The sequence below is a fragment of the Diadema antillarum genome, unplaced genomic scaffold, assembly GCF_040938485.1.
Source record: "Diadema antillarum isolate AM-2024a unplaced genomic scaffold, OU_Dant_1.0 scf00000035, whole genome shotgun sequence".
In the NCBI taxonomy this organism is placed as follows: Eukaryota; Metazoa; Echinodermata; class Echinoidea; order Diadematoida; family Diadematidae; genus Diadema; species Diadema antillarum.
The window spans coordinates 4,834,707-4,861,835 of record NW_027270924.1 but is presented as its reverse complement, the minus strand read 5'-3'; the positions used below and the strand labels follow the sequence as shown (position 1 = coordinate 4,861,835).

The 27,129-nt window shown below is 38.6% G+C and overlaps 1 protein-coding gene across 1 annotated transcript; it reads right to left on the bottom strand.

Moving 5' to 3' along the window:
* Positions 1-25: 25 nt before the first annotated feature.
* Positions 26-16,674, bottom strand: LOC139744889 (NACHT, LRR and PYD domains-containing protein 3-like). The gene is made up of 6 exons (XM_071655303.1): positions 16,395-16,674; positions 13,711-14,055; positions 13,182-13,319; positions 3,770-3,835; positions 403-1,986; positions 26-39 (listed from the first exon to the last, which is right to left on the bottom strand). Exons 2-6 carry the CDS (start codon positions 14,051-14,053, stop codon positions 26-28), a joined length of 2,145 nt encoding a protein of 714 aa, XP_071511404.1. The 5' UTR covers positions 14,054-14,055; positions 16,395-16,674.
* Between the last annotated feature and the right edge of the window lie 10,455 nt (positions 16,675-27,129).

Below are 27,129 nucleotides of genomic sequence, written 5' to 3'. Positions count from 1 at the left end.
TTGACAGTTTGACCAGTGATGATCACTAAGAGTGGAATGCTAAAAATCCAGGGATCAAGGCAAATGAGTAATTGTGATACTTTCAATATTTATATCTTTATTGACGTAATGCCGAGAAATAGTTGAGAAGGGAGGGCGAATGTCTTGTCTCTACTATACGAGTCATTACTGAGTGTCTTGGGTTTGACTCCATCAACACTGTTCTATGAGCCCTAAATACAAGTACAATACTGAATACGCATTATTGCGTTACGCCTCAAACTGGCCTCATAATAACATGAAAGAGTTTGATTTTTCTCCGCAAAAGAGGGTGAGGATTTAAAATTCTCTGACGTGCGCACACAGACAAACGGACACACGCTAGGACACACACACATACATCTTCAGCATATTGTTTCGAACATTTTTTTCCCGATTTGGAAACCAATGAGCAACTCACCGCTTGGTTACAGTGCACCATGAAGACAACTCCTGACTTTGTATGTTCTGACATATCAGGAGACATTCTGTATTTATCCCATCGTTCTCCCACTGCTTTAGCTGCCTCATCAGTGTGACATTCAAATGCAACATCAACGCAGAAATACTGGTGGGCACATTTTGTCAATCCTTCGATAATATCAAGATGAATCTCATTTCGTAGAGTTGAGATGAAGTACAGCAGGTAGCGGAATTGCTCAAACTTGGCAAGGAGTTTGTTTTTCAGTTGGCTGTAGTCGGCGTGATTATTGGTGTACATATTTTCAATGTATACTCTTGCAATATATTCTTGGAACAATTTGTGGGGAAACGAAACGGTTGATAAAAAGAGGGATTGAGTATTGACATTGCGCCGACGCCCCCTGTTGATGACATCTCTTTCTATCGTCAAAACCCCGACTCTGCAGCATATTTCCAAAGTATCAGGACACTCTCTAAATTGGTCTTCCTGAAATATCATATTGTTTTGCAATAAACCGGTCAATGCTATCTCACTTATGTCCTGAATTGCCCTATCCGCTTCCTTTAAATGATCAAGGGCGTTCTGACTCCTTACATTTTGACATGCTTTTGACGCGTAGTGTTCTTCCAGGAAGTTGATCATTTCTCCAAAAATCTCAGAGAAAGTTTGCATTTTTGTCAGTTCCTTTCGTCTCTCTTTACTGAATTCTTCCCACATTAGGCAGAGCATTGCACAGTAGATAGGAAACGGAGCCATGTTCGACTGAATTACATCATTTTCCTCCATGAAAATGATCAGGTCTTCTGCCAGAGTATCCTTCTGTCTTATCATAAAGTATTTCTCGATATAAACTGATAAATTGTCCTTGTTAAATCCGTCAACTCTGATAAATGTGTAAGCTTCTGCAAGGCTTTTGGCAGCGGTAAATTCATGTCTTCTCCATGGCCTTGTGGTCACAATTACCTTGCAAGACTTATATTGCTCTAGTCCTAAGATTCGAATGACTTCACTGCTGCTTTTTTCTTCGATTTTCCCGTTAAACTCGTCGAATCCATCAAACACAATAAGAATTCTATTCAAATTGTTCGAGATATATCCGTCTATTTGATCCTGTGTTGCTATATTTGAGTCAGATAAATAAGTTTGCACTATACTGCCTATACTTTTACCGTCGGTCACATCTCGAAGAGGTATTACGAGCACCATGTCAAGATCCTGGAGAATCCGTCCCTGGCACCAGTCCCAGGCTATCTTAGAGCACAGCGTTGTTTTACCTACGCCACCTTCACCCTGGATCAAAAGGCGCTTTGAAAGGTTTGAACTTCCATCATTGATTACAAGGTCTTCGTACGTTATAGGTGAAGCTTTGCGCATGTCACCTAGGTCTAATAGACTCAGATTTGTGTAAATGGCATCCAAGTTAACACTATCCATAAAGTTTAGCGGATCCACAGTGACCTTGCGTCGTGAAAACAGGTAATACGCCTTCAGCTCTTCTTTGATTTGCTGTACTTTTTCCTTCGTAAGTGATGGTGAGAGCGGTGCTAATGGAAAGCAAAACCAAGACAAAAACTCATTAAATATTGAAATATACTGAATAATAACGCATACTCTGCATACCTATCGTATGTATCGTATGTATGCATACACAACAAAACGAGGCATTAAAGTGAACTGGTTATTCCTCCCCATTTTTCCATTACCAGGCCTTTATCACTTCACGACTATCCCTTTCTTTTCATGAAATTATGATTCAGATATGTACCCTAGGCGTAATTGTATTCATGCAATGATTATTGTTCATTTTAACATTATCATGTACAATTATTGATATTGCGTTTCTTCACAAACTTAGACCAAGAAGACCAGAAACTTTACGGAAACAAAAATGAATTGCCGTACAATGGAATCTGTTAGATTTCAGTTGCGTAATCTTGGTTTTAATCGGAAATATCTCACTAAAACGGCAGCGGAACAGCTTATTCATGCTCTTATTTCCTCTCGTATAGATTATTGTAACTCTTTGTTTGACGGCATTTCACAACAACAAATCAACGCTCTACAACGTCTTCAAAACTCTGCCGCAAGATTACCGACCTAAAGAAGGAAAACTGCTCACATTACACCAGTGTTACATTCTCTTCATTGTCTTTCTGTTGAAAAGCGAATTATTTTCAAATTTGCTCTTCTTATGTATCATGTGGTTCACTCAACTGCACCTGAGTATCTCCAGAATTTATTCTTTATCTTGTTATAACCCTCCTCGCAGACTTCGATCATCTACTTCCTTTTCATTTCAGAAACCTAAGGTTAAGCATTCATGGGAAACTCGTTCTTTCTCCCACATTGGACCAAAAGTTTGGAAAATATCCTTGTCACTGTTCGCCAGTCATCCTCTGTGGAATCATTTAAAACATCCCTAAAAACATATCTGTTTGATACATGTATGTCAGTGGCGGATCCAAAGGGGGGCGCAACCGGCGCAGCCCCCCCCCCCTTTAATTTTCGTTAAAAACAAAGACAATAAAAAGAAAAAAAATGGAATGAAACCCGGAAGTGGCACCAGAAATATTAGTCACGTCCCCCCCCCCCCTTTACAGAATTCCTGGATCCGCTCCTGTATGTTGTAGGAAACAAAAAAGTGAGGATGTCACATAATTCCCTTCCGTCTTCTTTCTTTCTTTCTTTCTTTCTTTCTTTCTTTCTTTCTTTCTTTCTCTCTTCTCCTAACCTTGCCTAAAAGTGCTATCCATGAGCATCTTTTGATGGACTGTTGAGCTATAAAAGTATACAATATTATTATTATCGTTATAAGTATTATTTTTATTATGAAGTCAGTGTCACCTAGCGCATCATTTTTTTTTTGATAAATTTGTACACGTTTTCATTCCAACTATTCCAAAGCAAGCCTGAGTAACCCTATTTTTATTTGTATAAAACTGCAACTTATTCCAAACTTTTTTTTTAATGTGGATTCTACAATTAGTTACCGAACTTTAGTGGTGAGAATCAGGCATAATTTATAATTTTATGTAAGCAATTTGATGTTCTTTTGCACTTGTAATCATTTGCGTATTAATCTTTTGTGTTCTTCATTATAAATAATTCGACTCTAGGCGGATACATGCCAATTCTCTTCGGGGAAAAAAAAAGAATACGCAACTGCTCGTGGGAATGTTCATTTATTTTATGGAAGCACGAGACCGTACTTGAATCACAATTTATTATGAATTACAATGTGAAACGTAAAGACATGTACATGTTTAATGGCTAAGAATAATTAAAGAAGCAAAGAAAACGTTGTATTCATTACAAACTTCTCCATACCCAGCATTAATGTTTCTTCTTCATCAACTCGCTCTGGTCTCCGCCAACATGGATTCCAGCCGCATCCTGTGAAATAGAACATAAAAAAACTGCAACATCATAAGGTGGTATGATATTATGTACATATGCATAAATATTATATATATTACATTCATTTACCTTGGGCACACGGGGTGGTTCACGTACCTTGGGCGCACGAAAAACGCTCCGTGCGCCCAAGGTCAATGAATATTACGCTCTGCTGTACATTAGCCTAGAATATGTTTTTCCCTGAATCGTTCACAAACTCTTCGCATATATATTTACGCAATATAATACATATGATACATTCTGTTACCCATTTGACCCTGCATCACAAAATACAAATCACCAGACAGAACTTTGTAAAGGGCAGGAAGAACAGTTTCGAAGCTTTATAATGACTTTTGATATGATATGAATTTATTATCTCTCCTAACCTGTTTAAATGAGGGACGGAATATGCATACTCCCGAGATGATTAGGAAAAAACAAGCATGACGGTCGTAAAACACCATAAGAATTACAATTACCGTATCATATTATTTTTTTCTTCCATTTTCATCCCCCTTCCTTATAGCGCATACAAACACTACGGTGGTGATTTGCACTATATTGTAGAAGCACTGTAGTATTATCATTATCATTATGATATTATTATTATTATTACTATTGTTATTATTGTTATTATTATCACTATTATTATCATTATTATAGGTTTTCCCTACCAATTTCGCATTTTTTTTTCTCAGTCCAATTCTTAATTTGTGCATTCCATTTAGCATCGTTTAGCCTAGATGACATGTTCGGTATTTCAATTTTATAACCTTTTCATTCCAATTCATTTTGGATCTTTCAAATTACCTTTAACATCATTCGAATCAGCACTTTTTTTCAGTTCAAATTCGTAAGACAAGCACCATTTCGCAAATCGTTCATTCAATTTAGCATGATATAGTCACATGATCACGTATACACTGCGCTCGTTCATTCGAATTCATTCTTGGGTATCTAATTTCGCATTTACTGCAGTCAATAATGCAGATACGTTAATGGTTTTATTACTTTTTGTTCCCCATTTTCATTCATCATGGGTATTGTTTGCAAGCACCTTAACAGTTCATACTTCTTATTTATTCTTCATTCTGATATGACATTTGCAGCAATACTTTAAAAAATATGTGTATGTGTTTATAATGTTCGACAGCATTTGTTTTGATATTAATTGGGAAGAGGTTTCAATTTACATCGTGATTCCTTTCATCTCATGTTTCATTATTTTCATTTGGTTGGTGCTATATTGCGTTAATCATTAAGAATAAAGTTCTTGGATCAGCTCTAGCCATCAATTTGTCAAGGTTATTACAATCAAATGCTTCTATGATTCTTTCCCTGTCTTCTTGAGAGATACCCCTGTACCCCTGAGGAACTGAATGACTGAAGTACCATTTTCCGCCAGTGCTGGCGACTTTGAATGACTGAAGAGCACATACCAACTGAATGCCCGTTTTACGAATCGAAAGGCACATGTGCGAATTTCATTGATCGAAATGCTTAATTGATCAGTTAATCAGTTTCAGTTTCAGTTTATTTCCACAGTTCAGGTAAAAACATATAAATACACAATCAATCAGTTCTAACACATAGTACGAACTTGGCGGGGAAATCCTATAGTATTATCATTGAAACAAAAATTCATATTTAGATACGTATAAATCACGGTTCTCACGTTTCAAAATATAAATAACATTATACAAATTTGAATGAACATATTTGGAATTCGCGTGCCCATACGAGGAATTGAATGACTGAAGTACCATTTTCCGCCAGTGCTGGCGAATTTGAATGACTGAAGAGCACGTACCAACTGAATGCCCGTTTTACGAATCGAAAGGCACATGTGCGAATTTCATTGATCGAAATGCTTAATTGAATGAACAAGTTGCAATTTTGAATGACAGAACATGCAGTGACGATGGTTTTTGTTTTTGTTTTTGTTTTTTGCTACATTGAATGAACCTTTTATCAAATGGACTAACAAAAGTACGAACTTGGCGGGGAAAACCTATATTATTATCATTATCATTTTTTATCATTATTATTATTATTATATCAGAATGAGCTAGATTTTGAGACACTTAATAGATAAGCCTATATCTATCCATATGAATTATACTACTTTCCAAAGCAGTTTCTTCGTTTTCCCAAAAATTATTTAAGTTGAAAGTGCATGCGTTTAGAAGAATGTAATAATAATAATAATAATAATAATGATTGACAGTTCTTATATAGCGCATAACACATAGTGATGATGTCCCTATGCGCTCAAATATTTACGAAATACAGACAGGGACAGAAGGGGTCTCTACTATATGTGTTTTAGTAAAATCCACTTAAACACGTTCTAGAAAACCAATAAAGATCACAGTTGTCTCATTTGTTTTATAAACTTTTGTTTTTCAGTAAGGTACAACATTATTGCTCTATCAGAAAGTGCAAACAAATTAAGATTGACTGGGAGGACCCCTTTCACTGTCTGAAGTCATATTATGAAATCGGGTCGTGCGACTTTTTGCTGATTTTGTGATTCAAGTTCACACAATATAACATAGTAAATGCATAAGCACACAGACGCATTTGTGTGTGTGTGTGTGTGTGTGTGTGTGTGTGTGTGTGTGTGTGTCGGTGTCTTGCCTGACACTGATAACACATGTGAATATACAATCGTAGTTTCGATGGTCTGTTATTGAACATAAACTAACGAAAAATGCAAGTTGATACTTTCGGATATGAAAATACGTAGAGAGAGAGAGAGAGAGAGAGAGCTATCTGGAGGGTTCGAAAACGAAGCATAAAACAAATACATATAGTCCAGGTTTGAAGGCACCCAACCTTGTTTTTTGATATAATATACAATGTTTTTTTTTGTTTTTGTTTTGATGATGTTTTTTAGTGAATTCGAAGGTGCTGATTCCAAATCCGATTGATTCCACTCGCGTAACCATGAGCATTTCGGCAAAATGCAAAATTCCAAAATGGCCGCCAGGTATGCTAAGTCGGCCGTGATAAACACAATAATGTGCTTTTCATTACCAATTATTCAACCAAACTTTGTACATTTCTGTTCCTAGAGTTACTCCATCTGCATTTGCAAGATAATTTTCATTTTATATAGGATTAATTTAATATTTAAAGCTCATTTTTTTATTCAAAATGGCCGCCATTCCTATGCTTATGTACTATATGAATGGCAAAACATATACATGGAAAGATATAACAAAATTTAATTTACTGTATTTCCAGTCCCGTACCTATCGGCGTTGTCATGAAGTGTCGCATGTGTAATACAAATATGTTGGGTATCACTTACCATATAGAGGGCCTACATGTATAAATGACTTATACCTTACGATGTTTAACACAATTTCTTGTATATTTCATTTTGTCTTGACAACGAATATAAGTTCAGAAAACGTCTCGCAAGAAATCAATATATACCATCATATTTTACATGCAGGTTGAATAAAAAATGTAATACTAACATAATATATCAAGAAGCCTACATGCAAAGTATTTATCAAATAATGTTGAAAATGGAGGGGAAGCTAGAAAGCAAAGCTTCTGATATGCATTCCCCTAAAACCATATTAACAAAGTACAGAAAAGTCCTATGCAGTAAGTGCAGAGATAGTGGTTGCAGACAAAAGTACATCGGACATTAATGACATAACTAAGAACCCTTTACATTGTAGATTTTTTTTTCCAGCAAGTAGTTGGGAGGGGGGAGGGAGGAGTCATGAGGCGAGTTTGAAGTGGATCATCACCTCTATCACTTTGATATGATATAATTTAGAAGTACCGCCTTGATATTATCGAGCAAACTTGATTTTCCTCTTGAATTAAAACAACAACAAAAACCGGTGAAGGCATAAACAAAACTGTCCAAACGCAATACCGTACAAACTATTCATTAAACATCAACCAAGAAGCAATATGATATATCTCTTTCAGTTCTCTCACAGTTCCCAGGTGATGATAATAATTATACACTTTTACATCATGATCTCATTCAGTCTTGTCTTACAATAAAACTGTCATTTGTATTGTCTTCAATGAACCCTTTAATTGGATGTCTGGCAGCAGGCGACATAAGCCCCAAATTTGCAGAATTCTCAGGCTAAAGATGCATATTAGTCCTGCAATTGCTTTAATTGCAACCACAATTGTTTCGTTTTCTACACGACATGATTACACTACCTGGACTGAAAACACTTTGGATCTTTTATTAACCTCTCATCCTGATTTAATTCCAGAGGTTTCCCCTCGTGCTGGAATAAGTGATCATTTTATTGTCCTGGCCAAACTGCTCACTAAAATTGAACTTCCAACGAAACCACAACGTAAAATCTTCTTGTGGAGGAAAGTGAATAGTGAAGATTTCGTAAAGTCGGCCAAGGAATTTGGGCAGGACTTTTTCAAAATGAAACCTGATACTCGTTCTGTCGATGAGAACTGGACCTGGTTCAAGAATTCCCTAAACAATATTGTATTAGATAATGTTCCTCATAAGTTTACCAAGGGACGACCTCGTCCTCCATGGTTTTCGTCTAAATTGAAACGCCTTTGTAGTAAAAAAGAAAAATTTTATATTCGTGCTAAGAAAAGTGGTATTAAGTCTGATTGGGATAAATTCATTTCGGTACGGAAGCAAGTCGATCGTGCCATACGCACTGCTCACAGACAGTATGTCTCTTCAATCCTTGAAGATGATCGGCCCAAGGAATTTTGGAGATATATTAAATCTAGACGAACAGATAATACAGGTATCCAGACATTTAAAGTTAATGATGTTTTGATTACAACTGATCAGGAGAAAGCAGAAACTTTTGCCGCTCATTTCCAGAGCGTCTTCTCTACTGAAGCTGAAGATGACTGTTCTCCTTTGCCTGAGTTACAAACTAGTTTTTTTTCCCGAAATGCCACCTATTAAGATCAGTGTTGACGGTGTACGTAAACTGCTGCTTAATATTAATACATCAAAAGCCATCGGTCCTGATCAAATTCAGAACCAAGCCCTTAAGATAGCTGCTGATGAATTGGCTCCTGTTTTACAGTTCATCTTTCAACAGTCCCTTGACTCAGGGGAACTCCCGCTTGACTGGAAAAGTGCTAATGTTGCCCCCCTTTTCAAAAAGGGCTCTACCACTGACCCTGCAAATTATCGTCCAATTTCTCTCACCTGCACACGCTGCAAACTTTTAGAACATATAATCGACAGTCAATTAATGAATCATTTAAGTGAACAAAACATTCTCTCCGACAACCAACATGCGTTTCGGAAGCACAGATCCTGCGAGTCACAGCTTGTACTCACTGTGAATGACCTCGCAAAGAACTTGGATAGTAACATCCCAACAGATGTTCTTGCACTGGATCTCTCAAAAGCTTATGATGTCATCCCACACAAAAAACTAATCCAGAAGTTGAATTTTTATGGAGTTCGCTCTAACATTTTGCGATGGATTACAAATTTCCTTACCAAGCGTGTCCAACGTGTATGTGTAAATGGGAAGAGCTCTGAATGGTATTCAGTCTTGAGTGGTACGCCACAAGGTACAGTGCTTGGCCCTCATCTGTTTTTACTGTATATTAATGACATCCAGAAAGAAGTCTCCAGTACCACTAGGCTCTTCGCCGATGATTGTTTATTATATCGCCCAATTAAATCACCGAATGACATGAATAATCTCCAAAAGGACCTCGACGTAATGGTCAAATGGTCTCACAGATGGGGCATGCAGTTTAATCCTACCAAATGTGAATTTATGCGAGTCACTAGACAGAGGTCTCCAGGTAAAGCATCCTACAACATCAGTGGTGTTACCCTCCAAGGAACTAGGGAGATCAAGTACTTAGGCATCAAAATCCAAAACGACCTACGCTGGAATTGCCATACTCACTACTCAACCTCTAAAGCTGCGAGTGTATTGAACTTCCTCCGGCGTAATTTTCATCATTGTTCATCCACTGTCAAGCAAAAATTATATTCTACCTTAGTAAGACCACACTTGGAATACGCTGTTGCCGCATGGGATCCTTACACTGACAAAAATATTTCATCCATCGAGAGAATCCAGAGACAAGCTGCACGTTTTGTCACCAACACCTACATCAAGGAATCTAGCGTCACTCAACTCCTGAACTCCCTTGGATGGAAGTCACTCCAAACAAGACGAGAAGCACATCGCCTGACTTGTTTTCACAAAATGTTGAATAATAGATTGGATATTGATTATTTATCACACACTAAACCCAAGCTTATCCGAAGTAGACGCGGACATTCTTATCAGTTTGAAGTACCATCCTCCAGACTGGAAGTCCACAGAAACTCATTTTTTCCCCGCACAATTAAAGCATGGAATGAACTTCCTTCTTCCGTAATCACACAAACGGATTCTGCTAAATTTAAGGAGATGTTATTTAATGGAATAATTGTTTAAATGTCCACCCTCCGGCACCTCCAGTCAAAACTCCAGTAGGAGTATTCAGGAGGACCTCAACCAAGTACCAAGTACCAAGTACACCTGGTGATGTTCAGCACTTCCTCAGGGGTCAGAGGGCGATTTGCCATAGAAACAGAATGAGGACATGAAGACTTGCTTGATCACGACCCGTTGAAGCCCTAAGGCTTTGTTGCCAGGCCAGAGGCAGTTGAGGGAATTTGGGTGGTATCAGAGATGACATAAAACCAGTATCTGCACCAACCTGTTTTGGGGTCAAAGCTTTCAAGTTACGTGAGGGAAATCTGGGCTTATGGGATTTTAGACGCGTTGATGGCAGGTTGTTCAGTAGCCATTCATGTCAGGCATGTCAGAGCTTTTCTTTTTGACAAAGTGTTATAAGCTACGATAATCCTTGCATCTGATTGGCTTAGAGTAAATTGGTCAGGCAAATTTGTCAAACAAAACGCTTCATAAAATGTCTCCATGCTATCGTGTTTGGAAGGTCAGGGTATGGGTTGACGGCACTGGTGACACTTGCCATCCTTTCCTTCCAGCGTGAGGGAGAGTGATCGAGTGCCAGTGAGGGAGGGTAGACCTTTTAGCCTATGCTTGGAAGGCTTGCCACAGAGGGATACCTTGAACATAGCGTCGGCAAGATGGTTACTAAGATGGAAGGCATGGGTCTGATGATAATCTTATAAAGGTAGGGGCAAAGTCTCCAGAAGGTGAAGCCACTCTTCTATTGTCTTGAGATGGGTCAGTACTCGACTGATGTCATCCATGGACTTTCTATGAGACGTAAAGGTAAGTTCATCTGCAAACTTTCTACCTAAACGGAATGTTATGTCACCATGTATATGTTGAAAGAGCTCTAGTGGAATTAGTTTACAGCCATCATTAAAGAGGCCATCATTCAGAGTCCTAACACAGCTGGTCTGGTTACCCACAGCAATCCTGAATCTGCAAGTGCTGAAGATTAAAGACAAGCAGTGTGAAGTTGTTATAGCACTGCTTTCAGAATGAGGCAGCACTGTACAGAACTCATAGTCTCCCTAACATCATATGCGCAAACACATTCACTCCGCAAAAAAAAAAAATGGTTGTAAAATTCATCTACCATATATTATAGCTCATCTGGGTTAACATGAAAAACTTTGGGGCATTGTTTTCATTTCAGAGATTTGACGACAGGAAGTGAGGTGGTCCCTTTTTTTCCACTTTCCCCTGCCCCATGTTCTTTCTCGAATGAGGGGACTGAAAAGTTTGTATAATATCGCTTTTAGATAATGTAGAACAGGACAGGACAGGAAATTGGAAATTTCATTTATGTCATCATCTGGGATTCAGCTTTTTAATTCAGGAAATAAGAGTGAATATTATGATGTTGAATATCTCAAGGCAAGTAAGTATCAAATGTTCATATCTAATAATTCCTGATAAACAATCTCGATGTTGGCGTCAATTCAAGCTTTGGTGGATTTTTCCAAATTCCTATGGTAAAATTCAGATTGAGGTAACAAATTTGGATGTTTGCATCAGAAAATAAAACAGCTTATGTTACTAACAACCTTCTGATTTATAATCAGCACACGAATTGATAAATAGTGTACCTGAGTGACAGAAAAAAAAATGTTTATTTCCATGTACACTTTGCCGTTCATATTGTGCAGGGGGATATGACTGGCATCCATTTTGAAGTTTTGCATGAAGAAGAATATAATAAGCCTATTCAAAAGAATAAATTTTCTGTTTGTTTACTTGTTTGTTTGCTTGTTTTGCAAGTGGCACTCATCACATTTGCATTGCACATGTAAAACTCGATAAAAGCGTAGGTATGTGACTGAAAATTCGTCTTCTATTTCTATGCATATTTTTGCCATTCATTTATCTTATTTATTGAAAGGTTTATTTATTCATATCACATCTCGTAGCCCGAGGGCTAAATTGCGTATAATATCACATAAAATATATACATACAAATTCAAACATTCAGACGGTTACAGAGTAAAGCATTTGCACGCGTGATAGAATTGAGTGGGAAAATATCATAAGTATGCAAATCAATAAGTTGAGCATTGTCCGATATAATATATCATGCAAGATAAGAACATATTCCACATTTGTCAAAACAAGCAGAACTATATAAAAATACTGTGACGGCTGGTTTGCCTCTACTCCAATAAAACTACAAAACATCATACACATCATATCATATAGCACATGAGTACAGGAGTGGCTGCCATTTTGAATGAAAATAAGCTTGAAATACTAAATGTACCTCTTCAAATAAAACGTTTCTTGCATGTGCAAGTAGAATTACTCAAGGAACAAAAATTTGAAAAACTTTGATGGAATGATTGGTCATGAAATTGACATAACTGGGATTATCATGGCCAAATTAGCATATCTGGCGGCCATTCTGGATTTTTGCAGTTTGCCAAATATGCTCAAGGTTACGCAAAAGGCATCAATCGGATTTGGAATCAGCACCCTCGAATTGACAAGAAACCATCAAAAAACATTGTATAATATGAAGAGTTTATTTGCAAAAGAGGCTAGATCCACTTTTAGTACTTTGGAGAAAAATTGGTTTGTTCGTGAGAATTTGTACACAAGTGTATGGAAAATTTAGATCTAATTTTGCAATAATTTCTATTCAAACGGTTGTCTGGACTTTAAATTTTCACTGTAACTAACTCAAAATGAGTTCTGAGCAGTGATGCCAATAACTCAATTTTCATAAAAAATGGATCTAGCCCCTTTTGCAAACAAGGTCTTCATATGTAAAAACAAACAAACAAACAAACAAACATGGTTAGGTGCACTTTCTATGGAGCTTATCCTGGACTAAAACAAATGAATGAATGATTAATGAAACAAAATATCGACACCTTTTCTTGGTAGGAAGTGCGGATGATACTTTTGAAGAAACTTTCCAACAAGTGAGAAGAGGATGGATACAACCACGGATACACCAATGATTAGTCCAACGATGAAACTGACATTATCACGTTTTCCTGAAAGTTGGTCTAGACACAATAAAAGCATGTAATCCTTTCGTTACATTGTTTATTAAAAAACAAATGAAATAGTATTTAACATGACATGTTACTGCAGCATGTTATATGTCTAAGTTAATGGATTGTGCAACGAATTATTGTATTTCTTGGTTACGCCCATTTAACATAACAACCATTATCACATCGTTTAGAGAAACTCACTGGAAAGCCGTAAGGTGTTTTTTTTTTTTTTCATTTACAAAATGTTTACACATGAAGTTATCGACTCAGATATAATGTGGTGACAACTCAAAATCCAAATTCATTATAATATTTTACCTCTTTTCCATGAATCTTACGGTAGTGCAGACAAAAGCACAAATTTGTTATTGCTAAGAAAAAGGGCAACTTTTTGCACAACCTGATATGGGCAGAAGAATGATTTCCTTGGTCGATGTTCCATTCAGCGAGTCACCAGTAGCTATACACATGAAGGTTTGCTCCTTTCCTTGTTCGGTTGAAATGGATATCGTTTCACTTCTCTCGTATGTGCTGTCAGATAACATTTTCTGTCTTGAAACCACGGAATTCAGTCTCTTTCCAGATTCCTCAGTCCATAGCATGGAAATGTTGGGCTTGAATCCACTCACAACACACGTAAGATTAAAGGAGGCAGTGCTAGGCATAGTAATTTGGTATGTACACCCATTCTGACGGGACTGAGTCTTATCAACGCATTCCTTGATTGTATGGTCCGATGCCATCGCTAGGGGGAAAGAGAAAATTAGTTGCAAAATACCTAATTAAAATTTTGTCTTTGTCGCATGGAGTTCTGTATGATAGATTGTGTTTTGGGAAATGACAGACTGCGTTATCCAAATCGATGAAATACTGGCGTGGGGGTTGTTGTGCATCGAACGGCAACAACACTGGTAGTGAAGTCCAGCATTGTATTAGATTGGTATGGTACGTTACGGTAAGGTACGGCATGTAAACTTTTGGAGCGTTCGAGCGCTCCTCTGGCTCGGTTTTGGTACGTTGTTGAGAGCGTGTGTTCTAACGCACTATTATTTCTTTCCTTGTATTTACCACAACAAATAACACGGACAAAGCAGAAAACGTGTACTGAAACGAGAACGTTATGTAAACTTTGTTGCTTGGCCAATGAGCGCTGACAACTGGCTAGCAATAGCAATGAATATTTATATTCAAATAGGTTAAAAAGGTGAAGGTGAATTGCATTCTGTGTTACATTAAGAGTATGAACGTCTGTAAAATCTCGTTAACAGGGAGATAACGATTGGCACGTTCAATAGTGGACTGTGAAGCATGGAATCATTCATAAAGTAGTGCGCATGCGCATCCCCGAGGTTACCGGTTGCAGATGTCTCGAACGTGTTCACCCTATTTAAGGTAGCCTTTTGCCGTCGTTTGGACCTACCGTGACGAATGGTGCGATATCTGGAAGCACTATGCGAGGCAAAACAATAAAACCTACAAAATGGGCCTAATCGACTTGATTCTGCAAGCGGAAACAAGTGGAATGGAAGCGTAAATTGTTGAAAACTAATGCATACTTTTGTCTGTGATTTGCCTTTAATGAAAACAATTATGTTGCAGAATAACCCACACAATCAACAAGTTTTATTTCTGCATCGGCAATAATGGCAGTCAGGTTGCAGCATATAGTCCAATACGCCGAATTTGGTGCCAGCCGTGAACCTACTTCAGTTAGGCACGCAAGTAAAAGATGCAGGCGTATAAAGTTAGATCTAGCGTCATATAAGAACATGAATTCATCAAAGTACCGCTGATATATGCGAAGGAAATTTTCTCCAAAAGTCTATGGAGATTCGGCGTGATTATGATCTTGCAATTACAACTGTAAAGATGACATCACTGAGCTGATTGCGCCGTCGTCGCGTGATATTGAAAATTCGGAAAAATTGATTTACGTGGCTTCTTAAACCCGCTCTAAACAAAAGAAAGAAAAAAGGCCACATACTTCGCAGTCCTACATGTACATCAAACACGCAAGTCGAAAAGTCCGTAATATTGTACACTGACAACTCGTTCATCAGCTGCACAAATTCCTGCCCTTTATCCTCCCTTTTATTCGATGATTCGTCAAAAACTGAATACACTGTGCGACTTGTAGCTCCGAAAGTAAAAGAAACATACCATTTAGTGACAAATTACACTAAATTCGAATAAAGGAAGCTTCGCAATTAGAAACCAATTTCATTTGAACAGACGTATTCTCGGAGTAACGAATTGAAGAGTTTGATTGCAAACACCGATGTCATTTTTTGAAGATTTTGAAATACGGTCCCTGTCATGACGTACAAAATAATAATTACCTTTTAAATGATATATTGGTCATTACCTATAAAGGTACATTTTTGAAGGTATGGTCAAAAGAAGCACAATTTTTCTCATTTTTCTCTTTATTTTTCTTAATCGCAAATATCTCCATTTGGCAAATATGGATTTAAAGGTTTTTGCAAAAAAAAAGGCTTCAATTATACTCCTATGTTGGTATCAACAATTACCTCTTTATTTTCGAATAAACGAACCTCTACCTACAGGAAATATTTGTGTTTGGAATAATGAAGCTTCAGAATAAACAACAATATCATTTTAATGATCCTCATAACAAAACAAAAAAACCCCACACATCGAATGACCTATATGCATGTCTTGCGTGCGAGAGTAATAAATGGGCATAAAAACCTACTAGTATACAGTGTATAAAGTCTGCCTTTGTCTGTTTCAAAATCTTATCTATGATGAATAGTGTTTTAGAGAGTAGTTTTAGTATATCACTCTAGTAACCATGATTGCTGGTATGATGAAACATGCTACAATGCTGCGGAAATATTCTAATAGTTGTGTCAGCTCCTTCGCATATTTTTATTTCCAAGGCCTAAATAAAGCATAACACTTTAGAAACTAAATTCCTCAGAATAAGGTGTAAATTATTGTGAGACTTCAAACAAAGCTCATGTTCTTGTGCACGGATTTGAAAAGGATTTCATGGAAGCTTTATTAATTTTGCAGAATAAACGATACCTTCTCCTACCGTTTCAGCCAAATATCACTTACATGTAACTGTCAAAAGTGTGGAGAGCTCAAAATCCTCCGAATTCGTCAAAAGCACCTGACAAAGGTAGAGACCCTCATCTGCCACCTCCAAGTCCGTAATAACGAGACTAAAGTTCTTGTCGATGTCAAACCCTTTCTCCCAGCTCTTAAAAATGCCATAGATGAATCGTGCTTTGGTCGTCCTCGACTCTTCACGTGAGCTACTCTCCTTGACCCAGATTACAGCTTCAGGCTCTCCTTCAAAGTTACATGGCAGCCGGATGTCGCCACCTTTCAATCCTCGAACTTTGGGGGCAGTGTTTCTCACTGGTGATATTAATAGAAATGAAATGGCTAAGCCACGACAGTGGAAACGTTGACTTTTGGCTTGTCCTTCTAACTCGCCTGTAATTTGATTTTATTTGACAGGGATTCTACAAAGGAAATAAAGATTCCGAAATTTAACGTATTTATAGAATATGGCTAGGGCATTAAAGATTAAGTTAAAACCAATGAATTACCTTCCATTCCGGGTAAAAGGAACATTTCAGCAAATATAAACCGTCAATGGGAGTTCTTCGTTTCTGAATATCGGTTGTTTGTAACTTTCCTGCCTTGTAAAGTACATAATACCCGCTTGTACCGCAAAGCTCTTATATTTCTTTTATGTTGGCGTACAATGTACTTACAATACAATTTACCTCTTATTTTAAAGTTAGGTACAGAGCCGGCGGAGCGTTCTCAAAAGTGTAGGGGCCCACTTCCGAGATTCATGAGCTAACAAGTAAAAAAACAAAGCACAAAAAAAGGACCTCAGCTAAACAAAAAAAAAATACCTAAACAATAAAAAATAAAGGTCTTCAGTTTAAAGCATAACCTTACCGCGCTCACCTCACACTTCAAGATCTCTATCTGTTTCTATTAAGTGCCACTTTGCCACTTACGTACTTCCGGGTTTAAAAAAAAAAAGTGTGGGAGCCCAAAGTGATGACACCTTATGTATTCCTTTGTATGGTGCAAAAAAAAAATGGGGGCGCGAATCCCCACGGCCCCCGCGGCCCCCACGGTTCCGCCGGCCATGAGGTATACGACCTATACTCGTAACGTGTCTATAGTTTTCTGCGTCTGAATAAGCACCTATATAATCTTTTATGACCTGATGTCTTGAACCTTATTTCCAAAGTACGTCGACGAAGGTTAATTTGTCAATCAGTATTCAAACTGTCCTAATATCTCCAGTTTAAATGTGTCGTTGATTATATATATATATATATATATATATATATATATATATATATATATATTTTTTTTTTTTTTTTTTTTTTAAATGAACCGTAGGCGTTGAAGTAAGCTAGCTGGATAATTAGGTATTTTTCTCACTAGATTAAGTAGCTTAATACCCTATTACCGTCTTTAATGGAGCTCGGTCTACTCTTAATCGACTCATTGGCATACGTACAGTAAAACAGTGTCAATTATTACTTTACCATGTCTTTCGAGAATATTATACGATCCTTGTGACGATGTAATGATTTTGTTGTCCCAGGACTTTTTTCTATTTTTTTTTATTAGCAAGTCGAAAATCATGAAATATAGTACCACACTGTAACCTTCTGATGAATCTATATCAAATATGATTAATGTTAATAATATTTGGTGGCATTCGGGTTGGCTTCCTCTTTTTAAATAGTTTTAGCATCTTTTTCCTGACATAACGGATAGAGCTAAGATACCACATGTGAAGAGATACACTTACCTTCCATAACAAGGCCACACACAGACACAGCCAATGTTAATAGCAGCACGGCGTCGCATTTTCTATCCATTACAGCAGCTTAGGCAGTCAAAGACTGAGATATTTGGTAGAAATCAAGGCGAGGACATGTTTTAATCTCAAACTCAGGTAAAGTCTTCACATTCCTTTTTTAATCCCATTTCTCCAAAGGGAATGAGAGTCGACCAAACCTCATGAAAGGTATGCAAGTATACACCTATAATGAACTGCAGTCTTACAGTAAGACAAATCAATCGCGATACAAATGGTTCGAATCTCCATGGCTGCAGTTATTGCACTCCTGACAAGGTACTTTATCATCATCCACAGTCCTTGGTGAAGAACATTGGTACGCGGTTGCTTTATATTGAATGCCTACGTAGTCATCACGTAAAACGACATAAGTGCCCTACTCAACTCAAGTCAATCCGTTTAAGAAAAACGGGAATCTCTTCTTGCAGAATTTGTGTAAAGAGGTGTGGTGTGGCGTTTTTCCTTGTGAAGCAGTCGTCTGCTCACAAATGCGTTGAGTTATCTCCATTTCGAGATTATGTGGTGTACACCAGGCATAACGCTTAACAAAGTGTTTGCCATTTCATTGTAGACGTGGTTCAAGGTTCAATGTGAGATATGTTTGCATTTACATATCATTGGTGCATGATAATGATCTCGAATGGCGCAAAGAACGACAAATCACTGTAGTGGCCAAAGGCCAACATTTCTGTTATCCAACGAGTATTCTTCATGCTCGTGGTGTACTTATAACCTGGAAAAGTTATCATAAGAAAGATGAACAAAGCGGTGCCAGCTCAACTGCGTATAACAATAATCTTGTCTGTACTCTCTTTGTTAGCAACACATACTCGGGAGATTGAGTTCGCTGGCTCGTGAAATACGAGGTCCGTATGAGACTGTGCACACTGTACGAGTATAATAAATGGAGGTAAAGGATTGATTGCTTGTAGATACATTACGTTCCAGGGGCGTCACCAGCTTTTTTTCAAGGGGGGTGCGTTTTGACCCTAATGTAACGAGATTTGTTTTTGGACAGACATTTGGAATAAAGGAAGCTCGCAATCCCTAGACTTTTACTGTTGTTGAGGGAAACCAAGCGGGGAAAGGGCACCGGCGTAGCTAGGATTTCATCTTTTACAGTAAAAAAAAAAATACCATTTGGAGCTATATTTTTTCGCTTTGGAAATAAAGGGGGGAGGGCGCACCGGCCGCAGCTGCCGGCAATTACTGGCAGCAACATCAGGAGAAAGGAATAACGATTAAATGCGAGCGAGCGGAGCGAGCGAGCTTGAATATTTTGACATTTTACAGTAAAAAAAAAACCCTGCCGTTTGTTGCTATATTTCTTCGCTTTGGAAATAAAGGGAGGGGGTGCACCGGGCGGAACTGCTGGCAATTACTGGCAGCAACATCAGGTGAATTGCATAACGATTAAATGCGAGCGAGCTTGAAAATTTTACATTTTACAGTCCAAAAGCTGCCGTTCTTAGCCATATTTTTTCGCTTTGGAAATCAAGGGAGGGGGGCGCACCGGGCGGAACTGCTGGCAATTACTGGCAGCAACATCAGGTGAATTGCATAACGATTAAATGCGAGCGAGCGAAGAGAGCGAGCTTGAAAATTTTACATCTTACAGTCCAAAAACTGCCGTTCTTAGCCATATTTTTTCACTTTGGAAATTAAGGGGGGGGGGGGAGCGCATGCCACCGGGCGCAACTGCTGGCAATTACTGGCACTGGCAGCAACATCAGGTGAATTGCATAACGATTAAATGCGAGCGAGCGAAGAGAGCGAGCTTGAAAATTTTACATCTTACAGTCCAAAAACTGCCGTTCTTAGCCATATTTTTTCACTTTGGAAATTAAGGGGGGGGGGAGCGCATGCCACCTGGCGCAACTGCTGGCAATTACTGGCACTGGCAGCAACATCAGGTGAATCGCATAACGATTCAATGCGAGCGAGCGAAGAGAGCGAGCTTGAGCTTGAACATTTTGACATTTTACAGTAGAAAAACTACCGTTTGTAGCTATATTTTTTCGCTTTGGAAATTAAGGGGGGGCGCAACTGCAGACAATTACTGGCAGTAACATCAGGGGAATTGCATAAAGATTAAATGCGAGCGAGCGAAGAGAGCGAGCTTGAAAATTTTACATTTTACAGTCCAAAAACTGCCGTTCTTAGCCATATTTTTTTCGCTTTGGAAATTAAGGGAGGGGGCGCACCGGGCGCAACTGCTGGCAATTACTGGCAACAACATCAGGTGAATTGCATAACGATTAAATGCGAGCGAGCTTGAAAATTTTACATTTTACAGTCCAAAAACTGCCGTTCTTAGCCATATTTTTTCGCTTTGGAAATTAAGGGGGGAGCGCATGCCACCGAGCGCAACTGCTGGCAATTACTGGCAGCAACATCAGGTGAACTGCATAACGATTCAATGCGAACGAGCTTAAAAAATTTGACATTTTACAGTAGAAAAACTGCCGTTTGTAGCTATATTTTTTCGCTTTGGAAATTAAGGGGGGGACCGCACCGGGCGCAACTGCAGACAATTACTGGCAGTAACATCAGGGGAGTTGCATAAAGATCAAATGCGAGCGAGCGAAGAGAGCGAGCTTGAAAATTTTACATTTTACAGTCCAAAAACTGCCGTTCTTAGCTATATTTTTTCACTTTGGAAATTAAGGGGGGGGGGGGAGAGTGCATGCCACCGGGCGCAACTGCTGGCAATTACTGGCACTGGCAGCAACATCAGGTGAATTGCATAACGATTAAATGCGAGCGAGCGAAGAGAGCGAGCTTGAAAATTTTACATCTTACAGTCCAAAAACTGCCGTTCTTAGCCATATTTTTTTCGCTTTGGAAATTAAGGGAGGGGGCGCACCGGGCGCAACTGCTGGCAATTACTGGCAACAACATCAGGTGAATTGCATAACGATTAAATGCGAGCGAGCTTGAAAATTTTACATTTTACAGTCCAAAAACTGCCTTTCTTAGCCATATTTTTTCGCTTTGGAAATTAAGGGGGGAGCGCATGCCACCGAGCGCAACTGCTGGCAATTACTGGCAGCAACATCAGGTGAATTGCATAACGATTCAATGCGAACGAGCTTAAAAATTTTGACATTTTAGAGTAGAAAAACTGCCGTTTGTAGCTATATTTTTTCGCTTTGGAAATTAAGGGGGGGGGACCGCTCCGGGCGCAACTGCAGACAATAATTACTGGCAGTAACATCAGGGGAGTTGCATAAAGATCAAATGCGAGCGAGCGAAGAGAGCGAGCTTGAAAATTTTACATTTTACAGTCCAAAAACTGCCGTTCTTAGCCATATTTTTTTCGCTTTGGAAATTAAGGGAGGGGGCGCACCGGGCGGAACTGCTGGCAATTACTGGTAGCAACATCAGGTGAATTGTATAACGATTAAATGCGAGCGAGCTTGAAAATTTTACATTTTACAGTCCAAAAACTGCCGTTTGTAGCCATATTTTTTCGCTTTGGAAATTAAGGGGGGGGGTGGGAGCGCATGCCACCGGGCGCAACTGCTGGCAATTACTGGCAGCAACATCAGGTGAATTGCATAACGATTCAATGCGAGCGAGCGAAGAGAGCGAGCTTGAAAATTTTGACATTTTACAGTAGAAAAACTGCCATTTGTAGCTATATTTTTTCGCTTTGGAAATTAAAGGGGGGGGGGGAGGCGCACCGGGCGCAACTGGACGATTACTGGCAGTAACATCAGGGGATTTGCATAAAGATTAAATGCAAGCGAGCTTGAAAATTTTGACATTTTTACAGTCCCAAAACTGCCGTTTGATGCTATATCTTTTTTTTTTTTTTTTTTTGCTTTAGAAATTGAGGGGGCGCACCGGGCGCAACTGCTGGCAATTACTGGCAGCAATATTAGGAGAATTTAAATGCGAGCGAGCGGAGCGAGTGAGCTTGAAAATTTTGACATTTTACAGTCCAAAAACTGCCGTTTGTAGCTATATTTTTTGCAGTAAGGGGGGGGGGGAGGCGCACCGGGTGGAACTGCCGGCAATTACTGGCAGCAACTTCAGGAGAATGGCAGTACGACTAAATGTCAGCGAGCGAGCTTGAAAATTTTGACATTTTACAGTCCAAAAACTGCCGTTTGTAGCTATACTTTTTCGCTTTGGAAATTAAGAGGGGGCGGGGGACGCCCGGTGCGCCCCTCCCCCTGGATCCGCCACTGGTAGTCAAGGGTGTCGGTTTATGTTCATGACTGGAGGAGGTATGACCAGCGAGGTGGCGTCGAAGTGACCAATTAGTATGGGAAGGATGTCCAAAATCTATGTATATAGTCAACACTGTATAGAATACACTTGCACTGGTAGATAATTATGTATAAAATCAGTGCTGCCAGAACCAGGGGTGCGAATTGCTTTTGCCCACGATTTTTCCCCCTTTTTGTTTTTTTTTTTTTTGTCCCCGATGCAAAATTTAAAAAAAAAATAAATAAATAGGTAAAAAAATAATAATTACAATGTATTTAGTGTCCGGCGTTGAGGTCGCTCGCAGACCGAAGTTTTTTTTTTTTTTTTTTTAAGGGTCTGAAGGGGGGTGCGTTCGCACCCAACGCACCCCCCCTGGTGACGCCCATGCGTTCACGGAGCTAAAAATGACCACAATTCTACAACCGTATCCATCCTGTTCCTGGTATTAATATCAAGAATCTACGAATAATCAATCGAAAAGACGCCCCAGCTGCATAAGACTACATCTACAGCGTCACATCCACAGCACAGGAGTAACATTAGTCACTCCTGTAAGTTACAATTAAAAAATACAAGTAAACAATACTTTTATTCCCCAACACCTTGTATTAACTCGATCTCGCTGAGGTGGATACTTTCCACAATGAGTGTGCAAACGAAGAGCTAGAAAATAATTTGAGTTGTCTACCTTATATGAAATCAGCAGCTGCAGTAACCTTCCAAGGAATGACAAATCAGCTCCCGGGTATATAACCTATACGCAGTGTGACCACTTGTTAACGCAACGCCTTGTACTGATGCATACTTATTGTTGATATATAGGGATGAATACAAATTCAAATCAGTTACCTTAGTAAATTTGCCCAAACACGACGTTTCGACAAATATATTAATGTTTTCATTCCGTATTCCTCAGTTCTGAAAAAAAAAGGTCAACTCAGCTTTTAAGATTGTTTATTGTAAATCGTCCGTCGTGCGTCATTATTTCAGGGTTTTTTTTTTTTTTGAAAATCCATGACAACTTTTCACAAATCTTGGCAGGTAGGATCCCTCGGGGAAAGGATTTTAATTTCTTGACCATTTTTAGGCCATTTGAATCCCATTTCTTTCTCTTTTTCTTCAAAACAAAATTGGCAGGATGAGTAGATTGATAGAATTGCAAATAGGCCCCTTTTCCACACTTAGAGAGACACAAAGCCTCCTGAGAGTGGAGGTGGATGAAGCAAGTCTTTCATAATAACGAATCTTTACAGATCTGTTTCAGATCCAGGAAGAATAAAGAAAGTTAGCTCGACGAATAAGTATAGGGGCCTATACGGGCCCTTACATAAAAAAACGTCATGTGTTTTACTCCACATGTAGTAATATGGGCGGGGGCGGTACCACAAGTAGTGGATCCATAGACTTAATGTCGTATTAATGTTCATTTACACGCAACGATTACGAAGTTTATTTCTATGTAGTGACTTTTTTTTTTCAAAACAGTGCTGAATAAATCAATAGTAAATGGATTATATGATACAGTGATGTGTGAGTAAATTCATACCGTTATTTGAGTGTAGTGGAACCTGCAATCACTCATTCTTTAAGTAAGCACAACTTTGCTCATAACATTTTATAGCCTTTTATGCCTAGGCATCGTTGGTAATCAACATTATTGAATAGATTAAAAAATAATATCTGAGACTCACCTCTTCAATTGCTCACTCTGTTTTGCTTTTGTTTTTGATATCTCAGCTACTTTAGACCAATTTTCATAGATTAAACCTTAATTTCTTAAGATTGTATGCTCTTTATTTCTTAATAAATTCTGAATCACCAATTTCAACCAAAGCAATAACATCCTTTTAATGCATAAACGTCCTTATTATTAATATAATGCTGATGATGAGATGATGATGATGACTATTATTACAGTATCATTACCTACAAGATCGAAAGCCCTTAAACCTGTTTTCAACCTACATACGCGAATGAATATTAAGGGTACATTTGTCAAAAACAAAGTACAGGTTCCTCACTTTGGCATGAATGTGAAGGCAAATGTAAAGGAAAATAAAACACGAAAAACACAGACACATACATTAACACATTAGACTGCCATGTGAGCAAACTCAAATCATAGCGCAAACAACGCAAAGTCCACCGTTTCCTGTGTATGCATGTTAATGATTGGAGCCCATTCAAGTAACACACGGGTCACGGATCAACACGATTGCGCAGCAGTGTTAATTTTTGAAATATATTTGTCACGTAGGCCTTTTGTGTTCGCATTTTAATTATTGTCTCATAAGCAGGATCTCACAACCATGCATGTCACAAGTAGGTTCTTCTCGTGAAGACAACAAGCTGAAGTAAAGTGGTCTGAAAGAATCTTCAGTTCATACTCTGCCGGTAAGCATCTTATATCAAAAAAAGAAAAGAAAGATACAATGTTCTCTGCTTTTGTTCGTTCGCTTTGTTCTGTTGGTGTAAGATCAGTACGCTAAAGACTTGGAAGCAAAGAAAACGAGATTGTTCCATAGACTTTAGTAAGATATAGAAGCTTTATAATATTATTGTCATTGTAGTTCCATATTATTTCCCCTTAAACTGATATGCGCAATACAATGGTAAATGCCGAATAGCACGTTATGCGCATTTCACTTTTGTTACAAATGCAAATCTTAGATTCGTCACTGTGGTCAGTCTTTACATGTTTACTCTCTTTGCTTTTGCTATGAAATTACATAATCAAGTAATGTAACAATGAAAATAGACATTTGACGTGTACTGTATAGATGCCATGTGATTCCAAAAGAGCGTATTTATGTTGATTGAATTCGAACATGAATTCAAACGTTTAGAATTTGAAGATGTTTGCCATTCAATGGAATTGAAATGAGTAATTGGAACGAAATTGAAGGTCTATCAAACTGGCTCGAAATTGAATGCCAACCCTGCATCGTTGGATGAAAGGAATATCTATCTAAATTGAATGAAATAGAACCTAAGAGGAACGACATAAAATTGAATGAGTGAATTGAATGATCAAAGAATAAATGAACAATTAGAGCAGAGCCTTGATAAAATCAGTTTCGAACGCCTTTCACTAATTCTAATGCAAATCTGATTAAAACTTGGGCGGGAAAAACTAACAGTGGCAAAGTGTACATGCTCTACTCTTTGACCTCCTGCCCATGTATTACATTTTCATACTTTATGCATTCTAGGACTTCAAAGGATGCTAACACTGAACACATTGATGATTGAAGACTGCTACTGCGGTGATATCACGATGTCGCAACTTTCCTAAATAAAGACGGCTATGGACTATGACAATCAACAAGGTAAAACTCCACCACAATGGAGAATAGAGAATTAACAAAGAGGAAAGGTTTCCAGTGCATTGATTCTCTAAATGTGAACAATGGAAATGATGTTTATACAGTAATCACTGACGGCAATGATTCGTTGTATCATGCATGTGAAAATGGTGATCTCTCTGCTGCCAAAACCCTTGTCGAGAGGGGAGCGGACGTGAATGCTGTCCAAAAAGATGGTGTTACACCTTTACAAAGGGCATGTGAGACTGGACATGCAAAAGTTGCAAGTTATCTTGTTGAACAGGGAGCTGACGTAAATGCAGCTGACCAAAACGGTGGCAACCCCCTCTTCCTTGCATCTAGGGAAGGACATCAGGCTATTGTTTCCAACCTTTTAAACCATGGCGCTGAGATGAAGGTAGAAACAACTAATGGTGAAAGTTCCTTGTATATTGCATGCAGAAATGGACATCTCGCAGTTACCAAAATCCTTCTAGACAGGGGTGCAGATGTGAATTCTTCCGATGAAGCTGGCAGTACACCTTTACACAGGGCCTGTGAGAATGGACATAAAGGCATTGTGCACTTTCTTCTTGAGCGAGGGGCTGACGTAAATGCAGCTGATGAAAACGGTTTCAACCCCATCATCCTTGCATCTATGAAAGGATATACAAAAATTGTTTCTAATCTTCTAGATCATGGAGCTTATGTCAATGCAGTAGTAGTTAACTATAATAATATTACACCACTACAGAATGCAAGTATCAATGGACATCTGCAAACTGTACGCTGTCTTGTTGAACACCATGCTGATGTTAATATTGCTGATAACAAAGGTGCAACTCCCCTCATCCTTGCATCTACCACAGGGCAAAAAAGAGTTGTTTCCTATCTTTTAGATCATGGAGCTGTTGTTAATGCAGTTGCAAATGATGGCGATAGTTCGTTACATAATGCATGTAAAAATGGACATCTCACAGTTGTCAAAGACCTGATAGACCACGGGGCTAATAAGAATGCAGTAACCACGAAGGGTCACAGTTCGTTGCATCTTGCGTGCAAAGATGTACATCTCAAAATAGCCAAAATGCTTGTTGAAAGTGGAGCAGATGTGAATACTAGAGATATAAACGGTGATACACCGCTAAGAGATGCTTGTTTGAACGGACATCGGATTGTTGTCCAATATCTTCTTGAACAAGGAGCTGACGTAAATGCAGCTACTGAAAAGGGCTTCACTCCAATCATCTCTGCATCTCAGGAAGGATATGAAAATATCGTTTTACACCTAATAGACCATGGAGCTGATGTACATGCAGTAAACCATGAGGGTTATGGTTCGTTACATTTTGCATGCCAAGATGGACATCTCACAGTAGCCAAAATCCTTGTTGACAGGGGAGCAGATGTGAATACTAGAGCGAAA

Bases quoted from the DNA above. Each gene is read 5' to 3' on its own strand.
- LOC139744889 (XM_071655303.1), bottom strand. From the start codon at position 14,053: ATGGCATCGGACCATACAATCAAGGAATGCGTTGATAAGACTCAGTCC. The intron at 3,836-13,181 runs GTGTCGATATTT...TCTATTTCACAG, and splicing joins GCACTTCCTACCAAGAAAAG to GATGCGGCTGGAATCCATGT. The intron at 1,987-3,769 runs GTATGGAGAAGT...GCTTTCCATTAG, and splicing joins AGAAGAAACATTAATGCTGG to CACCGCTCTCACCATCACTT.